The sequence below is a fragment of the Eupeodes corollae genome, chromosome 2, assembly GCF_945859685.1.
Source record: "Eupeodes corollae chromosome 2, idEupCoro1.1, whole genome shotgun sequence".
Classification (NCBI taxonomy): Eukaryota; Metazoa; Arthropoda; class Insecta; order Diptera; family Syrphidae; genus Eupeodes; species Eupeodes corollae.
The window spans coordinates 97766965-97786825 of NC_079148.1; the positions used below are offsets into that span (position 1 = coordinate 97766965).

The following is a 19861-nucleotide window of genomic DNA, read 5'->3' on the forward strand; positions in this document are numbered from 1 at the left end:
TTCTTCCGATTATTTTAATGTTATCAGCATATGCCAATAGTTGGACATACTTTTAAAAGATAGTGCCTCTAGTGTTGACGTGTGAGCTCTGCACTATTCTTTGAAGTACGATGTTAAAAAAATCGCATGACAGCGCATCACCTTGTCTAAAACCTTTTTTGACATCGAAAGGTTATGTTAAGTTGTTTATAACCTTTATGGGGCAGCGTAAATTCTCCATGGTTGTTGACGATGGGCTTAAGACGTTCACATATTACAGAAGAGAAGATTTTATAGGCGATGTTATGTAGACTGATTTCTCTATAGTTGGTGCAGTTTAAAGGGTCTCCTTTTTTCATGATCGGGCAAACAAACATTGTGGAGTTAAAAGTCGGTTATCCAAAGGTTAAGATGATACTTAGAAAGCGGCCTTAAGGAACTTACCTAGAATATAGGCTTAGTTGTAGAACAGAAATTATAACATCTGACTAAAATCATTTTTTATTTCTTCTATATAATATAAAACTAACATTAAATGCCACAATAATGTGATTGAACAATTATTAATCATATGGGGTGGGGGAGGGGTGTACAAATTATAAATATGAGTCTAACTCAATTTTGTATTTATTTTTATTTATTCATTTTTCAGAATCTGTACCTTAGATTTTCGCTTCGCTTCGTTTTATTTCGTTTTGTTTTCAAATGCAAAATAATTTGTATATGGCTATTTACGTTACATTTTAAAGCTTTTAATTAATAACTAATTGTGTTTAAAAATTTGCTTTATTTCTTTTCTCGATTAAAGAATGATTTTCCTTGGTTCGGCTTAGTTTTTTTTTGTTTTTGTTTGAATCAATACTTTGGCTTCATATGTGAGTGTTGTGAATAAATATTACAATTTTAATTTGATAATATAAATATTTTTGAATGTTTGGTTAGAATGGGCGTGTTATTTGGGAAATTTATTGTTTAGATAGATATTCTGTAAGTGATTGCAAGTCACGTTTAAGCCAAGCAGCATTCAATCTAATTGTTTCAACAGATTGCGAGACTGTTCTCTCAGTGCCGGGGAAATCTCTGGTCCTGAAGAATTCTTCTACTTCGAGTGCTTTCTCTTCAGACGCGAAATTTTCAATTAAGTACTTAATAAGACGAACAAGCAAAAATCCACCCTGAATTTAAAATAAAAATAAAGAATAAATGTTAATAAACAAAATCAACCCTCTTTTAAAATGAACAAACCTGATATTGTTCCAAAAGTTTGGGGTAATTCTCTTTGAAATACTCCCAGGTCATATCACGTCCTTTAGGATTCATTGCAACTGCAACAACAACGAATACTGCATCCTGAGCACGAACCTCACCCTAATAAAGTTAAAATACTTATAATTTTGTATCTAAAACAAACACACATTTGTATCTACCTACCGACATAGCAAAATCGACAACTTTACGAAGAATTTTTACATCTCCAATAGAACCAAGTGCTCGAGAAATTCGATCTTGTTCTTCATGTAACTCCGTTGACCTGTACATTTTAAGCATTTCCTGGAAAGTGGATTCATCACCATCCATGAGTACAGCTTTATAACATGTTGACCTTAGATCAGCCGGCAGAGCGGCCACTCCATCTACATGATTTTTAAATCTAAAGACAACAATCAAATGATTTAAAAAAACTAAGAAAATTATTAACAAATTGGTTTTCTACCTTTTTTTACCATCTGCAATTGTTTCTTTACAACGGAATGAGACCAAGCGAGCAAGTACCAAGCTTCGAAGCAGTGTGTCCAAATGGTTTTCTCCCTCTTTAGCGTCCCAACCCAATCGTTCAGCCACAGGCTTATACAGTTGAACTCCGAATCGATTGAAGTTATCAGCTAGTTCAGTGTGGGATACCAAAAGTTGCAAATTACATAGGGAGTTCGATATGGCTGTCCAGACAGTATAATTGGTTTCATTTCTATATGAGTCAATTAAGGCAAGAACCTGGGAGATTTTTTATAAGTTTTATGTGTGAAAAGTCTTTTCTTGGATAACTTACAATAGATGTGCTTGCTTTTCCAGCCTGAACCATGGCAAACATATCGTCAATAAGGCCCAAACGATCCAAAGGTGGTAGTTCCATGTTCTTAACAGCTGGCATAAGCTGCTCTAACATTTTTGGTGAGTAGCTAGTTCTATAATAACCAACTGTTCCAGGATTGACCTTAATCCAATCGCTTTCCTTAACATCGTCTAGAGTAACTTCCATTTCTTGCTTGTCTAACAAAAATGTCTTGGCAATTTTTGAAGGATCCTTAGAAGTAGACACTGTGATAGGAATAACCCAAGTGTAATCGCCATCAGGTTTCGAACCATCGGCGGTAAACTTATTTTGAGTAAGCTTGAGCACACGTTGAGTGCCCTTTTGAACAGAATCTACACTAACAACGGGAAATCCTTTGAGTTTTATCCATGAAGACATCACATCAGCGACCGGCTTACTACTAGCCTCCTGCAAGGCTGTCCATAAGTCTTCAGTGCTGGTGTTCTTATATTGATGCCTTGTCAAATAGATATTCATGCCCTTTCTAAAATCTTCATCACCAATATAATGATGGAGCATTCGAATGACACTAGCACCTTTATTGTAGCTTATTTCATCAAATATTTCATCAATCTCAGATGGATGGCCCACAGGTACTTCAATGGGATGCGAGTTCTTTAGAGAATCAAGTTCTAAGGCACGGGTATACATATCAGTTACAAATTGAGTCCAAATGTCATACTCGGGGAACAGATGATTTACACATAAGAACTCCACAAATGATGCATAACCTTCGTTAAGCCACAAATGGGTCCACCATTCCATGGTAACCAGGTTTCCAAACCACTGATGAGCGATTTCGTGGCCCACTGTCAGAGCAATTGACTGCTTGCGCATAAGGGATGTATTTTCGGGATCGACTAGAACAAAAGTCTCTCGATAGGTGACTAAGCCCCAGTTTTCCATGGCACCAGCCGAGAAGTCCGATATCGCAATCAAATCCATCTTCGGCAAGGGATACGCGATATTAAAATAGCTCTTGTAGTATGGCAACACTTTAGTGGCAACTTCCAATGCAAACAAACCCTGTTCCTTTCTACCGACAGGAGTGAAAACTCTCACGATAATTCCATCCTCCGACTTACCTTCCACGTAATCGTATTCTCCTACAACAACCGCCACCAGGTACGTTGACATAATGGGCGTTCGATCAAAACGAATGCGTCTCAAGTTATCTCCAATGGACTCCTCTTTAACCACCGGCATATTCGATAAAGCAACCCTATCTTCAGGCACAACCAGCGTTATATCAAAAGTAGCTTTGATTGCTGGTTCGTCCCAACAAGGAAAGCAGCGGCGAGCATCCGTAGCTTCAAACTGAGTTACGCCAGCATAACGTTCTTCACCCGACTGTGTAAAATACTTGCTACGATAGAAGCCCTTCATCTTGTCATTTAATTCACCTTTGAATTCCATATACAAAGTCGCATCACCAACGGGAATGTCTTCTTTGAAAACCAACGACACAGTTTCATTTTCAGGCGAGTGACTGACGTTCTTGGTTTCAAATTTTTCGTTTGTCGAATTCGATTCAATAACAATCTTACTTATGATGAGATCCAGAGCATTCAAAACGATAGTATTGGTGGAAGTGTTGATCTGTAAATACAAATTCAATTTATTATTTTTATATTTGACAACATAGAAATCTTATCACTCATAAGCTAATATAATAATTTTAGAAATGTGAATTTAGAAACGTATGTAAATTGTGATCGTTAAGAACTGCCGCAATACATTTGGACCTAACAGTCAGATCAGAGGGGGAAAGAAACATCTTGCTTCGCCTTATTAAACCCAAACATCTAGCGGCATTTTTTGATGCAAGTTTTACTCATAAGTAGTGGCAAAGGTGGTGGATTATGTTTTACCAATAGTAGGTAGCATTGTGTTTTCGATTTTTGATTCCCTATTTTACATTGTCATAGAAGATCCACGTCCGAAGAAAAAGGATGTGATTCGAAAAACAAATATGAAAAGCATGCTCTTAGAAAAGAAAGAAGGAACGTAAGTGCGATCCGTCGATAATTCGAGAAGAGGTGAGTTCTCTTTTTTTTGCCTGGACAAATGTAGTTTTTCATCTACTCGGAACGAGAGTTGAAGAATAAAATAAATGAAAAAGCTTACAAAATGATTTTGCCAGCGTAAGAAACATCTCTTCAGAATAAAAGCGGGGATGCAATCCGGATCATTGGACTTCTGTTAAAGTAAAGGCATTTTTCTTCACATTTTATGTTTTTCAGGTTTTGAGTAAATAAGTTCTTATTTTAAAAGAGAAATTAGAGCTTCTGCTATTATTCAATGCGTCAAGGAGCATCTACATATGCTCTATAGGGGTCTAGCTGGCTAGGCATCACATTTTAGGAACATACCTGCAAGTACAATTCGAAACACTTATGGAAATTTATAAATATTAAAAGAAAGTCTTTAGGGATTCCAAACTGTATGAAGTATAGTGATATGAACGTTATATGCAATTTATTTGCTTAGTATTTTAAATCTGTTTATTTGCCTCTGCTCCTTGTGAACCCTCTGATTTTTCTTCATCCTTTGCTATTGATATTGGAAGTATAGACTTAACTGTTTCTGGTGTTTTTGACGCTCTAGCTACTCTTGATGTAAATAAAAGTGCTGGGCCAGATAACATAGCTCCTGTTGCACTAAAAAAACTGCGCTGTTTCTTTGGCATTACCGCTCAGCTTGATTTTCAATCAGTCTTTAAAAAGTGGCCAGTTTTTGGACTGTTGGAAAATCTCTTATATAACTCCAATATTTAAGTCTGGCTTGAAACAAAATGTGACCAATTATAGGGCTATCTGCAAATTATCAGTGATCCCAAAAATTTTCGGAATGCTTGCCTATAAAAAATTATATTTTTTTGTTAAGGATTTAATATCCGAATACCAACATGGTATTGTTTCTTGAAGATCGACTGCTACAAACCTTTCATTGTTATGCGATTCTGTACTTTGCGTGTTCGAAAATGGTTTACAGACTGATATTATCTTTACTGATTTTGCAAAAGCTTTTGATAGAGTTAATCATAATATTCTAATTTTTAAGTTTTCAAAACTTGGTTTCCATTCTAATTTCATAAAATGGATTTCTTCCTATTTAAAAAATCGGGTTCAATTTGTAAAATTGGGAAAGTTTAAATCCAAAAATATTGATGTAACTTCATCTGTTCCGCAAGGAAGTCATATTGGCCCTTTGTTATTTATACTTTTTATAAATGACATTCCGGTAAATTTTAAATATTCGAAGTATCTTATGTATGCCGATGATGTCAAGTTTTTCCGGCTCATAAAATCTTCTACAGACTGTCTGTATTTACAAGAGGATATCTAAAAACTGGCCAAATGGTATGAATCTAACAAGTTGTTTCTGAATGTTGCCAAATGTCAGAGCCCTACATGCCATAGAAAAAAAACACCTATCATATTTGATTATACTATCAACAATACGAGTTTAGATAGGATTACGGCAAAAGAGGATTTGGGAGTTATATTGGATGAAAAGCTTTCGTTTAATAAGCACATCGATTACATAGTCAGTAATGCTAATGGGATGCTAGGGTTTATCAGAAGAAACTCAAATTATTATATATTGCACTTGTTAGATCGGTACTGAAATATTGCAGCATAGTTTGGAATCCCTATTATATCACTCATTCTTCTAGAATAGAAAAAATACAAAAACATTTTACTAGGTATGCTTTCTATAAATTAAATTGAAATATGGAAGTACCATCTTATCCATCTAGATGCCTGCTTATTGACATTCAAACACTTGAAGTAAAGAGAAAATATTTTTCAATAATGTTTGTAAAAGAATTAATAAGCAATCGTATCAAATGTTTTTTTTTTTTTTGTTAGAACGAATACTTTTTTACTTTCCATCAAGAACTCTCCGCTCTAATTTTCATTAGAAGAAATTATAGTAGAAACGAACCGTTTGCACGTTGCATAAGAGAAACGAATTCTGTTGTTGAGGTTATAGATATTTTTTCTAATATTTAAAGAGATGTTTTTAAAAAAAATGTTATGTCTGCTTAATTAATTATTTAAGATGTATCTATTGCTGCTATTATTATTTATTTTTATTTTTGTACATATACTTATATTTAAATTAATTATTATATCAACTTGTTAAAGTAGTCTTAAGAGTTGTACTCTGTTTGATGAAATCAACTAAACTCAACAAATTGCTTAAACTTGCACTAAGCGGTATTTTATACCCAAATAATAATTAAACACTGTGCTATTGTAGTATATTTGCAATGATACTAATGGCCTGGAACTAGGAATCCGAGTCTACTCCTCAACAAGCCAAATCAGGTTGTTAAACAAAATAAATGCTGGTGGGCCCCAGGGCTCCGTTTTATCTCCAACAATATTTCTCATTTTTATTAATGATCTCCTGTCTGCAACTTCTGTTTCGCTGACGATAGTCCTCTTAGCTTTTCATATTCGTTTTCAGAATCAAATCCTTCTTAATCGGATACTCGCAAAAAATGCTCATCAATATACCCTAAGGCCCAACTCCGGTCGTACTGTCAAGTACAGGGGTTCGTTCTTTAGCCGTACTACGCGAATGTGTAATTCCTTACCACACTCTGTATTTCCCAGCCATTGCAATAATCAGGAATTCAAAACCAATGTGCACCGACACCTCCTTTTAACCCCTCTCTCCCTTTCCTAGTGCTCACACTCTGTCTACATAATAAGGGTTCCCATATCCTTTTGAGTATGCGCTTATTATAAAAAAAAAAAAAACTCACCAAAAATCTCGACAAATCTTTCCTTTGAGTGTCTAAAATCGCCCTTAAAAACTGTCTCAATGCGCCGAAAATGAGATACAATTCTCTGTATCAAATTCATTGCAAGTCGAATAACTATCCAGACTTGCACTGCGATAAATAAATAAAACTATAAATGTGATCTTATACACCACTATATTTGTTCGAATGTTGGTAAATTCGACACAAAACTTAAGGGGATCTTAGTAAAAATATCTATATATTTTAACCGTTTTTATGTGGCAACACGAAAACGAGCTTTTACTGGAAAATTAATCATAATATATTTGCCATTTAAAAAACATGGGAAGCTGTGTTTACAAAAAAAAAAAAAAAATACTTTGTGACTAACATTAAAAGTTATTTCTGTTTTCATTAAATAACCTTCCAACCATAAAAGGTACATTTTATATTGTTTTTTTCATGATTAAAAAAAAAAATAAACAAAAAACTATTTATTTTGTATGGAATTTTCGTTTCATTGTTAAAATGTTTAAAATATTAATATAAAAATAATGAATACTTTGTTTATTAACGATAAAAAAGTAAAGGTTGAGAATTTCTCAAGCGTAAGTTTTACCTGTGTACACATTCAATTTTGTAAAAGTTAAATGCATTTTTTGATAGAAATCGTAAACAAATTTATTCAAAAATATTTTTGGGGTAGATAAAAATAAAATTCAAAAAATTACGTTGATCATGGAACTTGGATGAGATCATTGTCAATTTGGATTTCAATTCAAAAAATGATTTTATTTTTTGTGGCAATTGAAACGCGCTTTTAAATTGATGTTTTCTGCTTAATGTTTACGATATTTTATTTAAGATATTTTTTCTTATTCTAAATGCATACATTTGCTATCGATGAATCTTAACTTAGTTGGGTTAGATATTACTTTTCGTGTAAATCTTGTATTCAGAAAATAAACACAATTGTACCCAAAGGCTCGGTTTTGTCTCACTCATTTTTTTTAATGACTTTTTATCTGAAGCTTTTAATCAACTAAATATATTCACTGACGTACTCTCAGCTTTTTATATTAGTTTTAAGAAACCGTGTAAAAATTGAGGCTTAGTAAACTCAAAACTTTCAACCAGAGAGAAAAAACTAATAGTCAAATTTCCTCGTCTCGTCTCCGTCCCTTCCACATTTTGTATAGCGTGTTTAATTCGTATCGGTGTGTACATGTTTTCACCTCGGAGATCAGAGGGAGAAAAAACTTCAGTTGAGAGATTTAGACATTTAACATTTCTCGCCAAATTAGAAAACAAAACAATTTCTTTAATATTAAATTTTTTTATTTAACACTTTTACTCAAAAACGTTTTCACAAATTAATTCTAGCTAAAAATTTTCGTTTATCAATAAATTACGGTAAACGTTATAACGGTAGATCGTGGTGAATTTGATTTGCTCTTCTCTTTCTCTGAGTTACAGATAGATGGCATTAACAACCAAAATAAGAAAAGATGTGTTCAGAAAGATTGTAACAAGATTAAGGTTTCTAAGATTAGACTTTATTTGTATTTGAACGAGTACATGATTTTTATAAATGTATGTTATGTTTATTTCAATAGTAATACCTTAACTAATAACTTAACTACCTTATTATCTAAAATATACTTCACTGAATTATAAAAGGCGGAAATAATAAAGTTCTACAATTTACCGGGAATATTTATATAAAATATCCATATTTTCTGCGATTGCGGGATCAATCGATATTTTCTGACACTTAGTGTTAACGTAACATTTATTTGTCATGAATTACTTTTTCAGCTTTTTTAATTAATTAATTATGAAATTTGCCTGCGATAATAATTACTTGAACACAGCATTTTCAATCTTTATAGTTATTCAGGTTTAGCTCTTAACTTTGATTTGCATTTATTTATGAATAGCCTAAAAAGTTTAGCAAACATCTATGAATAAGCCACAATGCACTTTCAGAAAAACTGTAGTAAGAACTTTACCTTAACTGAAAGATAAGATATAAATAATTAGAACTGGAAAACTTATAAAAATGATGCATTAGACTTAAATTTTGGTTGAAGAACAAATTTGTATATTCTTTTCACAAAACCACTGACCTAGCAAGAATACAAATATTTTCACTTTTGTACAAAAGTACTTTTCAACTTATAGCCTTTAAAAGCAACACACTAGCTTAGTGCAAAGCAGTAAGAATAGCTTATCACCTATTCACAAATCTTATGCAATTAAAATTGGCAACAGAAGTAACAAGTTTACGGTCTTTTTATTTAGTCTCTACTTAAATCACTTATTTTCAGCATTTTGGAAATGTCGTGAGTAAGGTAAAGAAAATAAACAACGAGTAATCACAAATAAAATAGGAATGGAAAAAAGAGATGAGTATATAAAAATGTTTTGAATGTTTCTGCGTTGTTTTATTTTCATGATCCATGTTTACATCCGTAACTCTCGTTTTCAATGTTCCTGCAACTCTCGCATCGACAAAATTAAGTCGATAAGCTCTGAAAATTGAAACAAATCTTAGTTTTTGTTTGCATTTTTCAACGGTCTGAGCGAAAATTAAACGCTTAAACGCAGCTAATAATAAAAAATAATAGTTCTAGTGGTTTCAGAGTTTAATGTTTCTAGGTCCTAACTTTTTCATTGGACTGTTGCAACACCTAATTTATTTTACTTACTTGATGATTTAAACTGGCTTCAAATAACTAACTAATAATTCTCCAAATGCGTAATTTATAATTGTTTCTAAATCTTCATTGTTCTGGCACCTAACAAGAGTTATTAATTTCACTTCATATTCGAATGATATTACTCAAAAAAAAAAAAAACACAATGAGAGTACCAAAAAGTTGTTCATCCACAATTTTGAATTTTCTTTGAACACCTTTGAACAGCTGACTACATGGGCCATTTTTCAAAGATGGCAGACCCCTCTTTACCACTGGGCCCAGGCCCAGGGCCCCGCAATCACCAGGGGCCCGCACATTGCTGAAACATTACTTAACCCTTATTGGTCTATTTTCAAGAAAAAAAAATATTTCAATACAATTTTAGATGCATAATGAATGATCAGAATTCGTACTTTCCTTGCTGAACAATTTAAATCACATTCCCTTATTATAACGGACTGTGAACACAAACATGAAATCTCAATTAATGCAGCTACAATGTGAAATTGTAATACAAGGAACATTTTCATTTATGAATAATAAACATCATTGTATTCGTATGTGTTCAGGCTTATTGTGAGTTTCACTTTTATAGATTTCCGTCCAGAAAATATGTCAAATTACATATAAAATTTTTATTTTTTCGGAAATCCAAAAAAGTGAAGCTCGCAATAGGTCGTCATTATTAATTAAATTCGGAATCAGCTATTCTATTATGATTTAGGAATTTCTAATGATACGAGTACACCAATTTATGATGTTAGTTTGTGTGGAAATTCAGAACAGAGCTGCTCTTAATAAAACAAAGCAAGCAACATATAGTTACGATCCCTTAATTTTTACTTATTCATTGTTTATTTTCAAAATCCAGTTTTACACAGATTGATAACAGATTTCAGAGGTCAAAGCTACTACAACGCGGCAAATATATCAGGAAGGTTTTCTGGTCTGCAGGCAAGAATAAAAGAAAAATGTAAATTTGCCACTTTTGTACCATATGCAGCGCACTCATTAAGTGGAGTGTGTTGACTGCTCATTTAGGTCCAAAAAAAGTTTTAAAAAGTCTTTCTCAAACAAGATGGTCGGCTCGAGCTGATGCAGTAAGCGCCTTACATAAAGGTCATCCAGAAATTGAAGAAGATTTGATGTCTACAGCGAACGATTTAGGACAGGCACGAGAGGCCAGAGAGGAAGCATTTAGTCTTCGCAAAAAAATGCCCAAGCTTGAATTTACCATACTTACAGAACTTTGGAACTCTGTATTGCAAAGAATTAATAAAACAAGTACTTTACTTCAAAACCAAAATATTACCCTGCATGTTGCAATAAATTTGCTGAGTGCAATAGATGAATCTATAATTGGGCTCAGGGATAATTTTGATAACTTTGATTCATCAGCCAGACAAAGAACCCGGATTCCGAATACAAGGACCTTTCTGAAAGGATGAGGTGCAGAAACTCACACCATACTTTTTTTGACGGCTCTGGACCCTCAGTAATTCTGACTGGGAAAGAAAGAAACAGACGAAGATTGGCCAACGTTTTGACTTTTTTTCGATTAAAAAATCTGAATTCAGAAGACTTAAAGAGAACTGCAAATCTTTTGCTAAATTTTACACCGAAGATGTGTACGGAGATGAACTACATGCTGAATGCCTGTATTTAAAAGACTACTTGAAAATTAGTTGACACCAAAATGAAAAAACTGAAATTAAATTGAATTGAAATTGAAGATGAATTTTCAAATGTTGAAATTACACTAAGTATTTTCTTCAGTATGATGTTGACCAATTGCAGTGTGGAACGTTCCTTCTCTAAATTAAAAAGAATCAAAAACGAACTCAGAGCTACAATGATTCAAAAAAGATTGACATGTTTGTCGCTGATGTCAAGAAAGCGACATCCTCAGAGGCATCGATTTTAAAGATGTAATCAATGATTTTGATATTCTCAAATCAAGAAAAAGACCCCTTCATTAAATTTTGTTTATTTTATTTTGAATTTTTATATGAAATATTTATTTTTATTTTTAATTTTTACTTTGTTTATGGTTATGTTTTAAATGCTGCAATAACTAATTATCTTCTTAATGAATTAAAAAAATGTATTTATTTCAAAAACAAAAAGAATAAAAATATCAAGTCAAAGCCATGTGATTTTTTCTGTATACCTTTATTACATAACATAACATTTTTATATAATCATAAAGAGGCCCCATTTTCCAAAAGGGTAAAGACGGCCCTGAAAGATGGTGAGTATGCACATCGTCTTGCATAAGTATTTGTCCCCAAATTTGTTTTTCTATGGAGTTAATACATATGCATGTTGGCGTGCAAATCACAGATTGTAGACAAAAAGAGAGCAACCGTCGAAGTTAGTTCCTAAGCCACTTACATGGGTGGCACTTGTATAGTGGGAGAACAACAGCTTTCAGTTCTATTCGGATATAATTTATTTATTGTTCGTCCTAAACTCAAGTTCAATGCCTATATCTGGGCAAATTTAATTATTGCACCTCCTATTCTAACAGCATAGAGATTCTTTTTTTAGCCGCACTACACGAATGTTGAATTCTTTATATTTCCACTTATTGCAATGTGCAGATGCAGACTATTGATAACCCCTGCGCCCAGAATTTACATTAAAAATATGAGTAAGACACTTTGGACTATTATGACAGTGTTTACACCAGATTCAAAGAATTATCTTTGACAACCAAATAATTATAACTTTACAAAATGATGTAAAGTGCTGTGTAAAACTTTTGCAACTATCACCGTCAATCAAAAAATCGAACATTTGTGTATATTAAAGTTGTTCCAATCAAATTATTTGTATTGCTCTAGACTTTGCTATGTTTCACCTTATTGTTCATAACCTTGAAAGACTGATCCACAGGAAAATTCTACAAATGCACTGCTTTTACAAAAAAAAAAAAACAATAATGGTTTCAGCTGAGCAAAACTGCAATAACTTTGCAACTAGTGGCCAAGTCTCTTTTCGTCTTATTTTGATAGTAGTTAATCAGATTTATTTTGAGGTTGGTAAGAATATACGTGTAGCTTGATTTGTTTAGTTAGTTTTAGCCGGGACTTTGATTGATAAATCGGTTTTTTAAGATAAATTCTTTTCAAATTGAAGAAAAAAAAGATTTTGTTTATTAAAAAAAAACAGAATTTTGAGTGCTTTGAAAAAGAAGCATCACAAAAAGAAATTTCAAAGAAATAATCCATTCAAAAATCAACTATTAGTAGAATCATAAAAAGTGGAAAGGTGTTATGCCATCATAGAGGAGGAAAAATAAGAAATTTCTTCCGAAGAAAACCCACGGAACCTTCCCTGGATGGGAACATTGAACTTAGGTTACGCACTGACCCATCAACTATCATCCACACACACTGCAGGCTGGATTGCGTTGTTTTCAAATAGCAAAAGAGCCATTTATTTAAAAAAAAAATGTAAAAGCTCGTTTCGCATTTCCAAAAACTCATCTCAATTGGAGTCCCCAAAAATGGGAAACAGTCTTATTTTTTGACGAATCAAAGTTCAATATGCACGGATCGGGTGGAAAGCAACATGTCAGAGGCCAAGAGATGACAGGCTAAATCCAAAATACACTAAAGGAACGGTCAAATATACAGGTGGTTTAAATTTGCAGTCTTATTTAATAGAATTCGCTAAACAGATGAATAGTTATACAGTGAATAAGGATTTATGTAGGCTCTATGTAACGTTGCAAAAATTCCTATTTATAAAAAAATCTGCTATAAATTTTAGTTATACAATGCTTATATCAAAAAAAGTGCCAAAAGTACTATAAAATCTGCTAGTTGTCATAACAACTAAAATATAACAAAATAATTCCAATTATTTGTATGATATTCTCTTTCGAAAATCTATATTTTTTTTAGATTCTTCGTTTCTTCGGCTCACGAGCTAAACTCGAGAGGCATTATTGTTTTTATTTTAATTTCAAAAAGAGAGGAGAGAAATCAAAATGACATTTACGAAATAATAATAACAATAATTTCCTTATGTAGGCTCTATTCAACCTCAAAACGCGTTTAGCTTATTATGGGACTATGCAACCTTGTATAAGTTTTATAAATAGCATTTTTGCGTTTAGAGGCATTATAGAGATAACATAACTTTATGTAGGCTCTATACAGCGTTTTTAAATAAGACTGTTGGTCTTGGGCAGCTCCTTTGAACAAGGATCCGGGTCAATTCGGCAAGTGGTGGGCATAATGAAGCCTGAAGACTATGTATACACACTTTGTAACACCCTGCTGCTTTATGTCCAAGGATCCTGGCCAATTCGGCAAGTGGAGGGCATAATGAAGACTGAAAACTATGTAGACATCCTTTGTAACACCATGCTGCTTTATGCCCAAGGATCCGGGCTAATTCGGCAAGTGGAGGGCATACTGAAGTCTGAAGACTATGTAGACATTATCTGCAACACCATGCTGCCTTATGCCCATTAGGAAATTGACATTCCAGCACGACAATGATCCCAAATACAAGTCGAAGTTGGCCACAATGCGGATTGCAGAAAGAAAGATTGAGGTTTCACCATGGCCAGACCATTCCCCAGACCTAGACCAAATAAAGAACATGTGGGAAATCGAGGTAACCGTCGGAGCGGAACTTTCTCCGCAACGCATCCTTTTTCGGTGATTGAATTCCGGTTTGAGGTGGCTGCCATCGGAAGAAATTTTACAGACATGAGACGACGCAATGCGATGGATACAAATTTCAGGCAGAGATGCGCAAATTAACCGATATTTTTCGATAATATTTTATAAAATAAAGACAATAAGCCCTTTAAACCACGAAAAATTGGTGGCAGAACGTAATTTAATGCTTATCAAAAGTAATTTTTTCAATTATAATGCGCTAGCATTTTTAAGACAATTTTTAAATCAAAACTATCGAAAAAAATCCCCTCCCTATTTCAAACATATGTTTTTTTTTCATTTGAAGTGCCAAAGAAAAAGAAAAAATTGACAAAAAAAACTGTTGAAACACAAGTTTTATTTATTTATTTGACTTTATACAAGCCATAATAATAAGAAATGGATAATGTTGGTTTATTTTTGAACGCAAAATAGATTCAAATAAAAACTTTCGTCTGAATAAAAAAGCGTTTGCTATTGTTTTGGAGCAGATTCAACACAAATACAAAACAAATCATCGGTCTGATTGTGTCACTCCGGAACATAAATTAGCAGCTTGCCTCAGATTTGTTTGCCAAGGAAAACTACCAACATGGTGTTGGAAAAGATTTTCAATTTTCAGTTGGCCAGTCGACTTTTTCTAGTATTTTAAAGGAAACTTTAGATATAATGGAAGAGAGCTTGTGCAGCAACTGGATATCTTTACAGATGTCTGATGAAGAATGTCAACTGTCCAAAACATATTTCTTCGAAAAAACTGGTTTTCCTGGAGTGATTGGCTTTGTGGTTGGTACTCACGATCAAATCATTGCACCAGTAGAAAACAAAATTTATTTTTCAATCGCAGAGGACATTTTAGTCTTAACGTTATGATTATAAGATGTTAGTTTTGCCTATAAAGTACTGCTTTAAAATTATTTTTATTTTAGATTTGCGACTAAAAATTGAGAATAAGAGCCGTTAATGCTAACTACCAGGGAGCAAACCACGACTCTCATGTTTGGGCTTTGAGTATTGAACGACGGTATTTCAAAAGAAATACTAGGTAAAATTATTTTTTTACAACAATACAGACTATCTGAATTTGTTTCTTTTTGTAGGTGACTTATGTGGCTTATGTCACCATTCAGGACTCCTACACCGCAAAGCGCAGAAAGCCGTTTTAATATATGTCACAGAAAAGCTCGTAACATAGTTGAACGTTCAATAGGATTATTGAAAAGCAGATTTCGTTGCTTGATAGGTGCAAGACACTATGCACCTTTGAAATCTGCACAAATCCTTAACGTTTGTTGCGCTTTACACAACATATGTTTACATTTTGATTCAAGTTATGAAATTTTCAAGCATGAAGATATAAACTATTGAGCTATGCCTGGATATTCGCTCAGCAGATTTACCATTCCCTCATATTGCTGAGCGCTTGTTTTTTCGTTTTGCCTAAAAACAAACAGTCCATTATTAATAACACAAGATAACGAAAATAAAGTACATTTTTTTATTACTTACATTTTAATTAACTATTTAAAAAAAAACACACACACTTTCCGCTACAAGAACTTGTCGGAGGACTTCGGAAAATTGTATTTGTATCTTTCAAGAATAAAATCAAACAACTACTTCATCGCAAAGCATCGCATGCAAATTGCATGCGTTGAATTTTGTCGGAGAGAATGTCCGATCAGCTAATCGGACAACTACCTTGAAGCAAAATGTCTCCGATTCAGAGGAAATCGGAGAGAATTCCGCTCCGACGGTTAACTCGATAGGTCCGATTGGCTGGAATTTAGAAGCAGTCGAATGACTTTCCATAAACGGTTATTAATAACCCTATAGCTTCAGTGCCCAGAAGATATACAGCCGTTATAAAAAAATAAAGGGTATGCAATTAAATATTAATATTTCCTTGCTGTGAAGTAATAAAATAATTTTAAATTTAGCTGTAAGAAACAGCAATTTTACCAACTATAAATAAAAATAAATTGGGTGGCATATGTGAAAGTATTTAGTTTTGTTTTTGTTTAATAAACGGGCACTCAAGGGGTTATTAATACCCTTAGAAGTTTAAAGTTTAAACACAGTGCGTGCTTTAGGAAAATAGGGAAGGATTAAAGAGGAGATACCGATGCACATTGGTCTTTAAGTTTTGAATGTCAAAATGATAGGAAAAAAAGAGCTGGGTAAAGCATTCCATTCTCGATGTGCGTTTTAAAAAAAGAATCTCTATATTTGACAGTACGTCCGAAATTGAGCTGAAGGGTACTCTGATGTGCATTCCTAGAAGGACGAGAATTACGGCTGAATTGTTTGAGGGGGGAATGCAACTGGCTAATTCGATAGAACTCTGTTTATAAAAATATCGGTAGAACAACGAAAGGCATGAAACATAGCGGCGGTGTTCAAGTGACGTAATTGTTTCGGTTATAGTTCTATTGCCTATCATTTTCAAAGCTCTTTTTTGGATCCTGTCCAAAATACTTAGACTTGTTATAGGGGCACCTGCCCAAATATGCGAGTTATATTCAAGTTTTGGACGATAAAGGCTTTGTAAATTGCAGCCAGATCAGAAGGGGTGACAAATTTCTTGCACCGCCAGAGAAATCCTAAGCACCTAGCAGCATTTTAAGTAATATCGAATATGTGATCATTCTATAAGAAGTGATCTGTGATCTACATACCGAGTGCTGAAAGTTGATTAGTTTCCTGGATGCAAGTGCTGCTGGCTGGCTGGCTGGCTGGCTGGCGTTGAAGTTCAACATCCAAAGAACAAGGATGAGAATCTAAAAATGAATATGAAAAGCTGAGGGTACTGTCATCCACGAAACAATTAGTGGGTTAGATGTTTCAGACGAAAGATAATTTATGAATAATAGGAACATCGTCGGAAACAAAACGGAGCCCAGGGGCACACCAGCGTTTATTTTGTGAATATCAGTTCAAAAAGTAATTGCTAATCCAACGAAGAAGCGATTCATCAAACCCAAACGCACGCATTTCCAATAAGAGAGCTTGATGACAAATTCTATCAAATGCCTTTAAAATATCAAGTGCAATTATCTTACTTTCTCCAAAACGATTTGTAACTGTTCGGTAAGATAAACCATGAGATGTCCAGTGGACCTATTGCTAAAAAAGTCATACTGCCGGTCATAAAGAAGCTTCCGTTCTTCAAGATATTTCTTAAGCTGATAAATAATCAGCGTTTCCATGACCTTAGAAAGAAGGGGCGTGAGTGCTATTGGACGATAGTTGGAGGCGGAGGATGTTTCGCCTTTTTTAGGGACAGGCTGTACTAAAGAAAGAATTTTGCTGTTTGATTTTCTAAACATTTTTTTTTAAGGAAAAATGTTGGAGGTTATAGTTACAAAAAATGTTTGCACAGTACTGTATATATTAAGAAATGATTTCTTATAATTTGATGAATCGACCTTCAAAATACAATCGCATCATTTATAACATGTAGAGTTTTAAAAATGAAAATTTTATTTGGCATTCGAGATAGTTTTCCAAATGCATTTTTGACATCAAATTCTAAAAATATCCGAATAACACACAAAAAATTCACTCAGATAATTGGGAGATCCAAGACATTCGTGTATAATGCACTACAGCCCAAAAAAACCAACGCAGACCACGAAAAACATCCCAAAAACTTGATGCTCAAATTAAACGTATATCTAGGAGGAATCCGTTTAAGTCTTCTGGGAAAATTAAAAAGTTCCTAGAATTGCCTATCTGTGAAAGAACAGTTAGAAGTTGTATCAGACGGTAAGAAATGGGTACATTAAAGCACGGAGGTGGAAACATCATGGTTTGGGGATGTTTTTCGTGGTACGGGGTAGATCCAATTTATCGGATCGAAAACAAAATGAACTAGCATCGGTACACAAAAATACTAGAGGAGGTAATGCTTCCGAATGCCGAGTGTGAAATGCTGTTGAGGTGGAAGTTCATGCAAGACAACGACCCCAAGCATACATCTCGAAAAGTCAAAAGCTAGATTGAAGAGAAAATGATCGATATAGTGCCGTGGCCTTCTCAATCTCTAGATTTAAATCCATTGGAAAACTTATGGGCCATTGTAAAAAAACCACTCGCTGGCAAAAAATTAAGAAACAAGGAAGATTTGTGGAACAACTTTCAAAGAGCTTCGTATGCAATACACAAAGTACGTACAGCAATCTTGTGGAATCAATGCCAACAAGAGTATAAGATGTGGTAAAAAACAAGGGTTAGAGCACAAAATACTAACTGCCAAGTGTGAAAAGTGTAAAAATTCTAACAAAATAATTTATTACATTAATGGTCCTATTGTTTTGTCCATTCCCACATAACCTTTTTTTCTTTATTTTATGTTTGAGTAAGTAAGTACACGTTCTGGAAATATTTAATGATTTAATTTACTCTTCACTCTTATAAAAAATCAAATAAAAAAAATAATTGTTGAAAAAACACAAAACATTTAAGTTTTTTGCGTGTGTACTATCAACTATAAAAATGGTCCTATTAAACCGCGGGATGTGGAAGAGTTGAAAGCTTTGATTCGACGCCAAAATTTTGCGAATATTTCACCGACATTATGTTTTGTGTTACGTTGCGTCATTGTATATAGAACATTAGTGCCGCCAACTGAATGACGTTTTTGTATATAAAACCTGTAATACTATCATGGGTTTTTAAAAGGGCGGCACACAGTGGTTTAAATGCGAAAAAAATAAAAAAAAATAAAGTGTTAGTATCATTTTTTTTTATTTTATTATAGTTTTATAGTTGGTCTATGGAAAATTTGAACAATTTTTGTTCAGAATTATTAAAGATACATGGTTACCCTTTTTTCAATTTTGAAATTCCTATATTTTCTTGCACTAACTTCTTGGCACGAAAAATATCGTTTATAAAACTTTAAGCCAGAATTTTTATTTCAAAAACATGTATTTCAACCTTATAAAAAACATATGCATATATATATATAAATATTTTAGATAAGTCAAAGTAGAGAGCTCTAACATACAAATTTGTATATTTTTTCCTTAGAGCTACAATTTCAGCTACACTTGCCTACACGCTCTGACTACATTCATTTGTAAGCTACAATATTCACCTAACTAGTCCAAAAAGAATGAAATCCGTCTGAAACCAACCCTGTGACTTATGTTCAATTTTGTTCACCTGAATCAGGTCTTAAAAAACACGGTTATGAGGACGATAGATCCCGAAAAATTACAATTACTTCGAAAATGCTGGTCACAGATAACTAGATAAGAGCTTAATTTTTAGAAAATATATGTAACTTTCTTTATAAAATAAAATAAAATTAATCCATTGACTAACCTGTGATATTTAATTTTTAGCGCAAAACTTTTTATTTGCCTGACTTATTTTCCAATTGTTTCCTAACTTTTATTTGAAAAATTACAATAAAAATAAAAAAAAATTATGATGTATTAAACTATACAGTGCGGTTCACATGGTTAGTCGCACTTTTTTTTCCTCAATAAATTGTAGTTTTTCTGTTTGTTTTTCTTATGAAGTACCAAACAAGGCACTTATTTGAAATATTATTAAATTCTCTTGGAAAAAAACCTAAATTCAAGAATAGTGAGAGACACCTGACGGTTATTTTAATCTCTTTCTTCTCACAAGTTCAAAA

The 19861-nt window shown here is 33.4% G+C and overlaps 1 protein-coding gene across 1 annotated transcript in view; it reads right to left on the reverse strand.

Moving 5' to 3' along the window:
- Positions 1-462: 462 nt before the first annotated feature.
- The window catches only part of LOC129944556 (puromycin-sensitive aminopeptidase), a 28735-nt gene continuing 9336 nt past the window's right edge, over positions 463-19861 (reverse strand). The window contains exons 3-7 of the mRNA XM_056054077.1: positions 2027-3670; positions 1694-1971; positions 1411-1630; positions 1225-1347; positions 463-1154 (exon numbers count right to left, since the gene is read on the reverse strand). Coding sequence (XP_055910052.1) covers positions 945-1154; positions 1225-1347; positions 1411-1630; positions 1694-1971; positions 2027-3670 — 2475 coding nt within the window. The 3' untranslated portion in view covers positions 463-944. The remainder of the gene's footprint in view (positions 1155-1224; positions 1348-1410; positions 1631-1693; positions 1972-2026; positions 3671-19861) is intronic.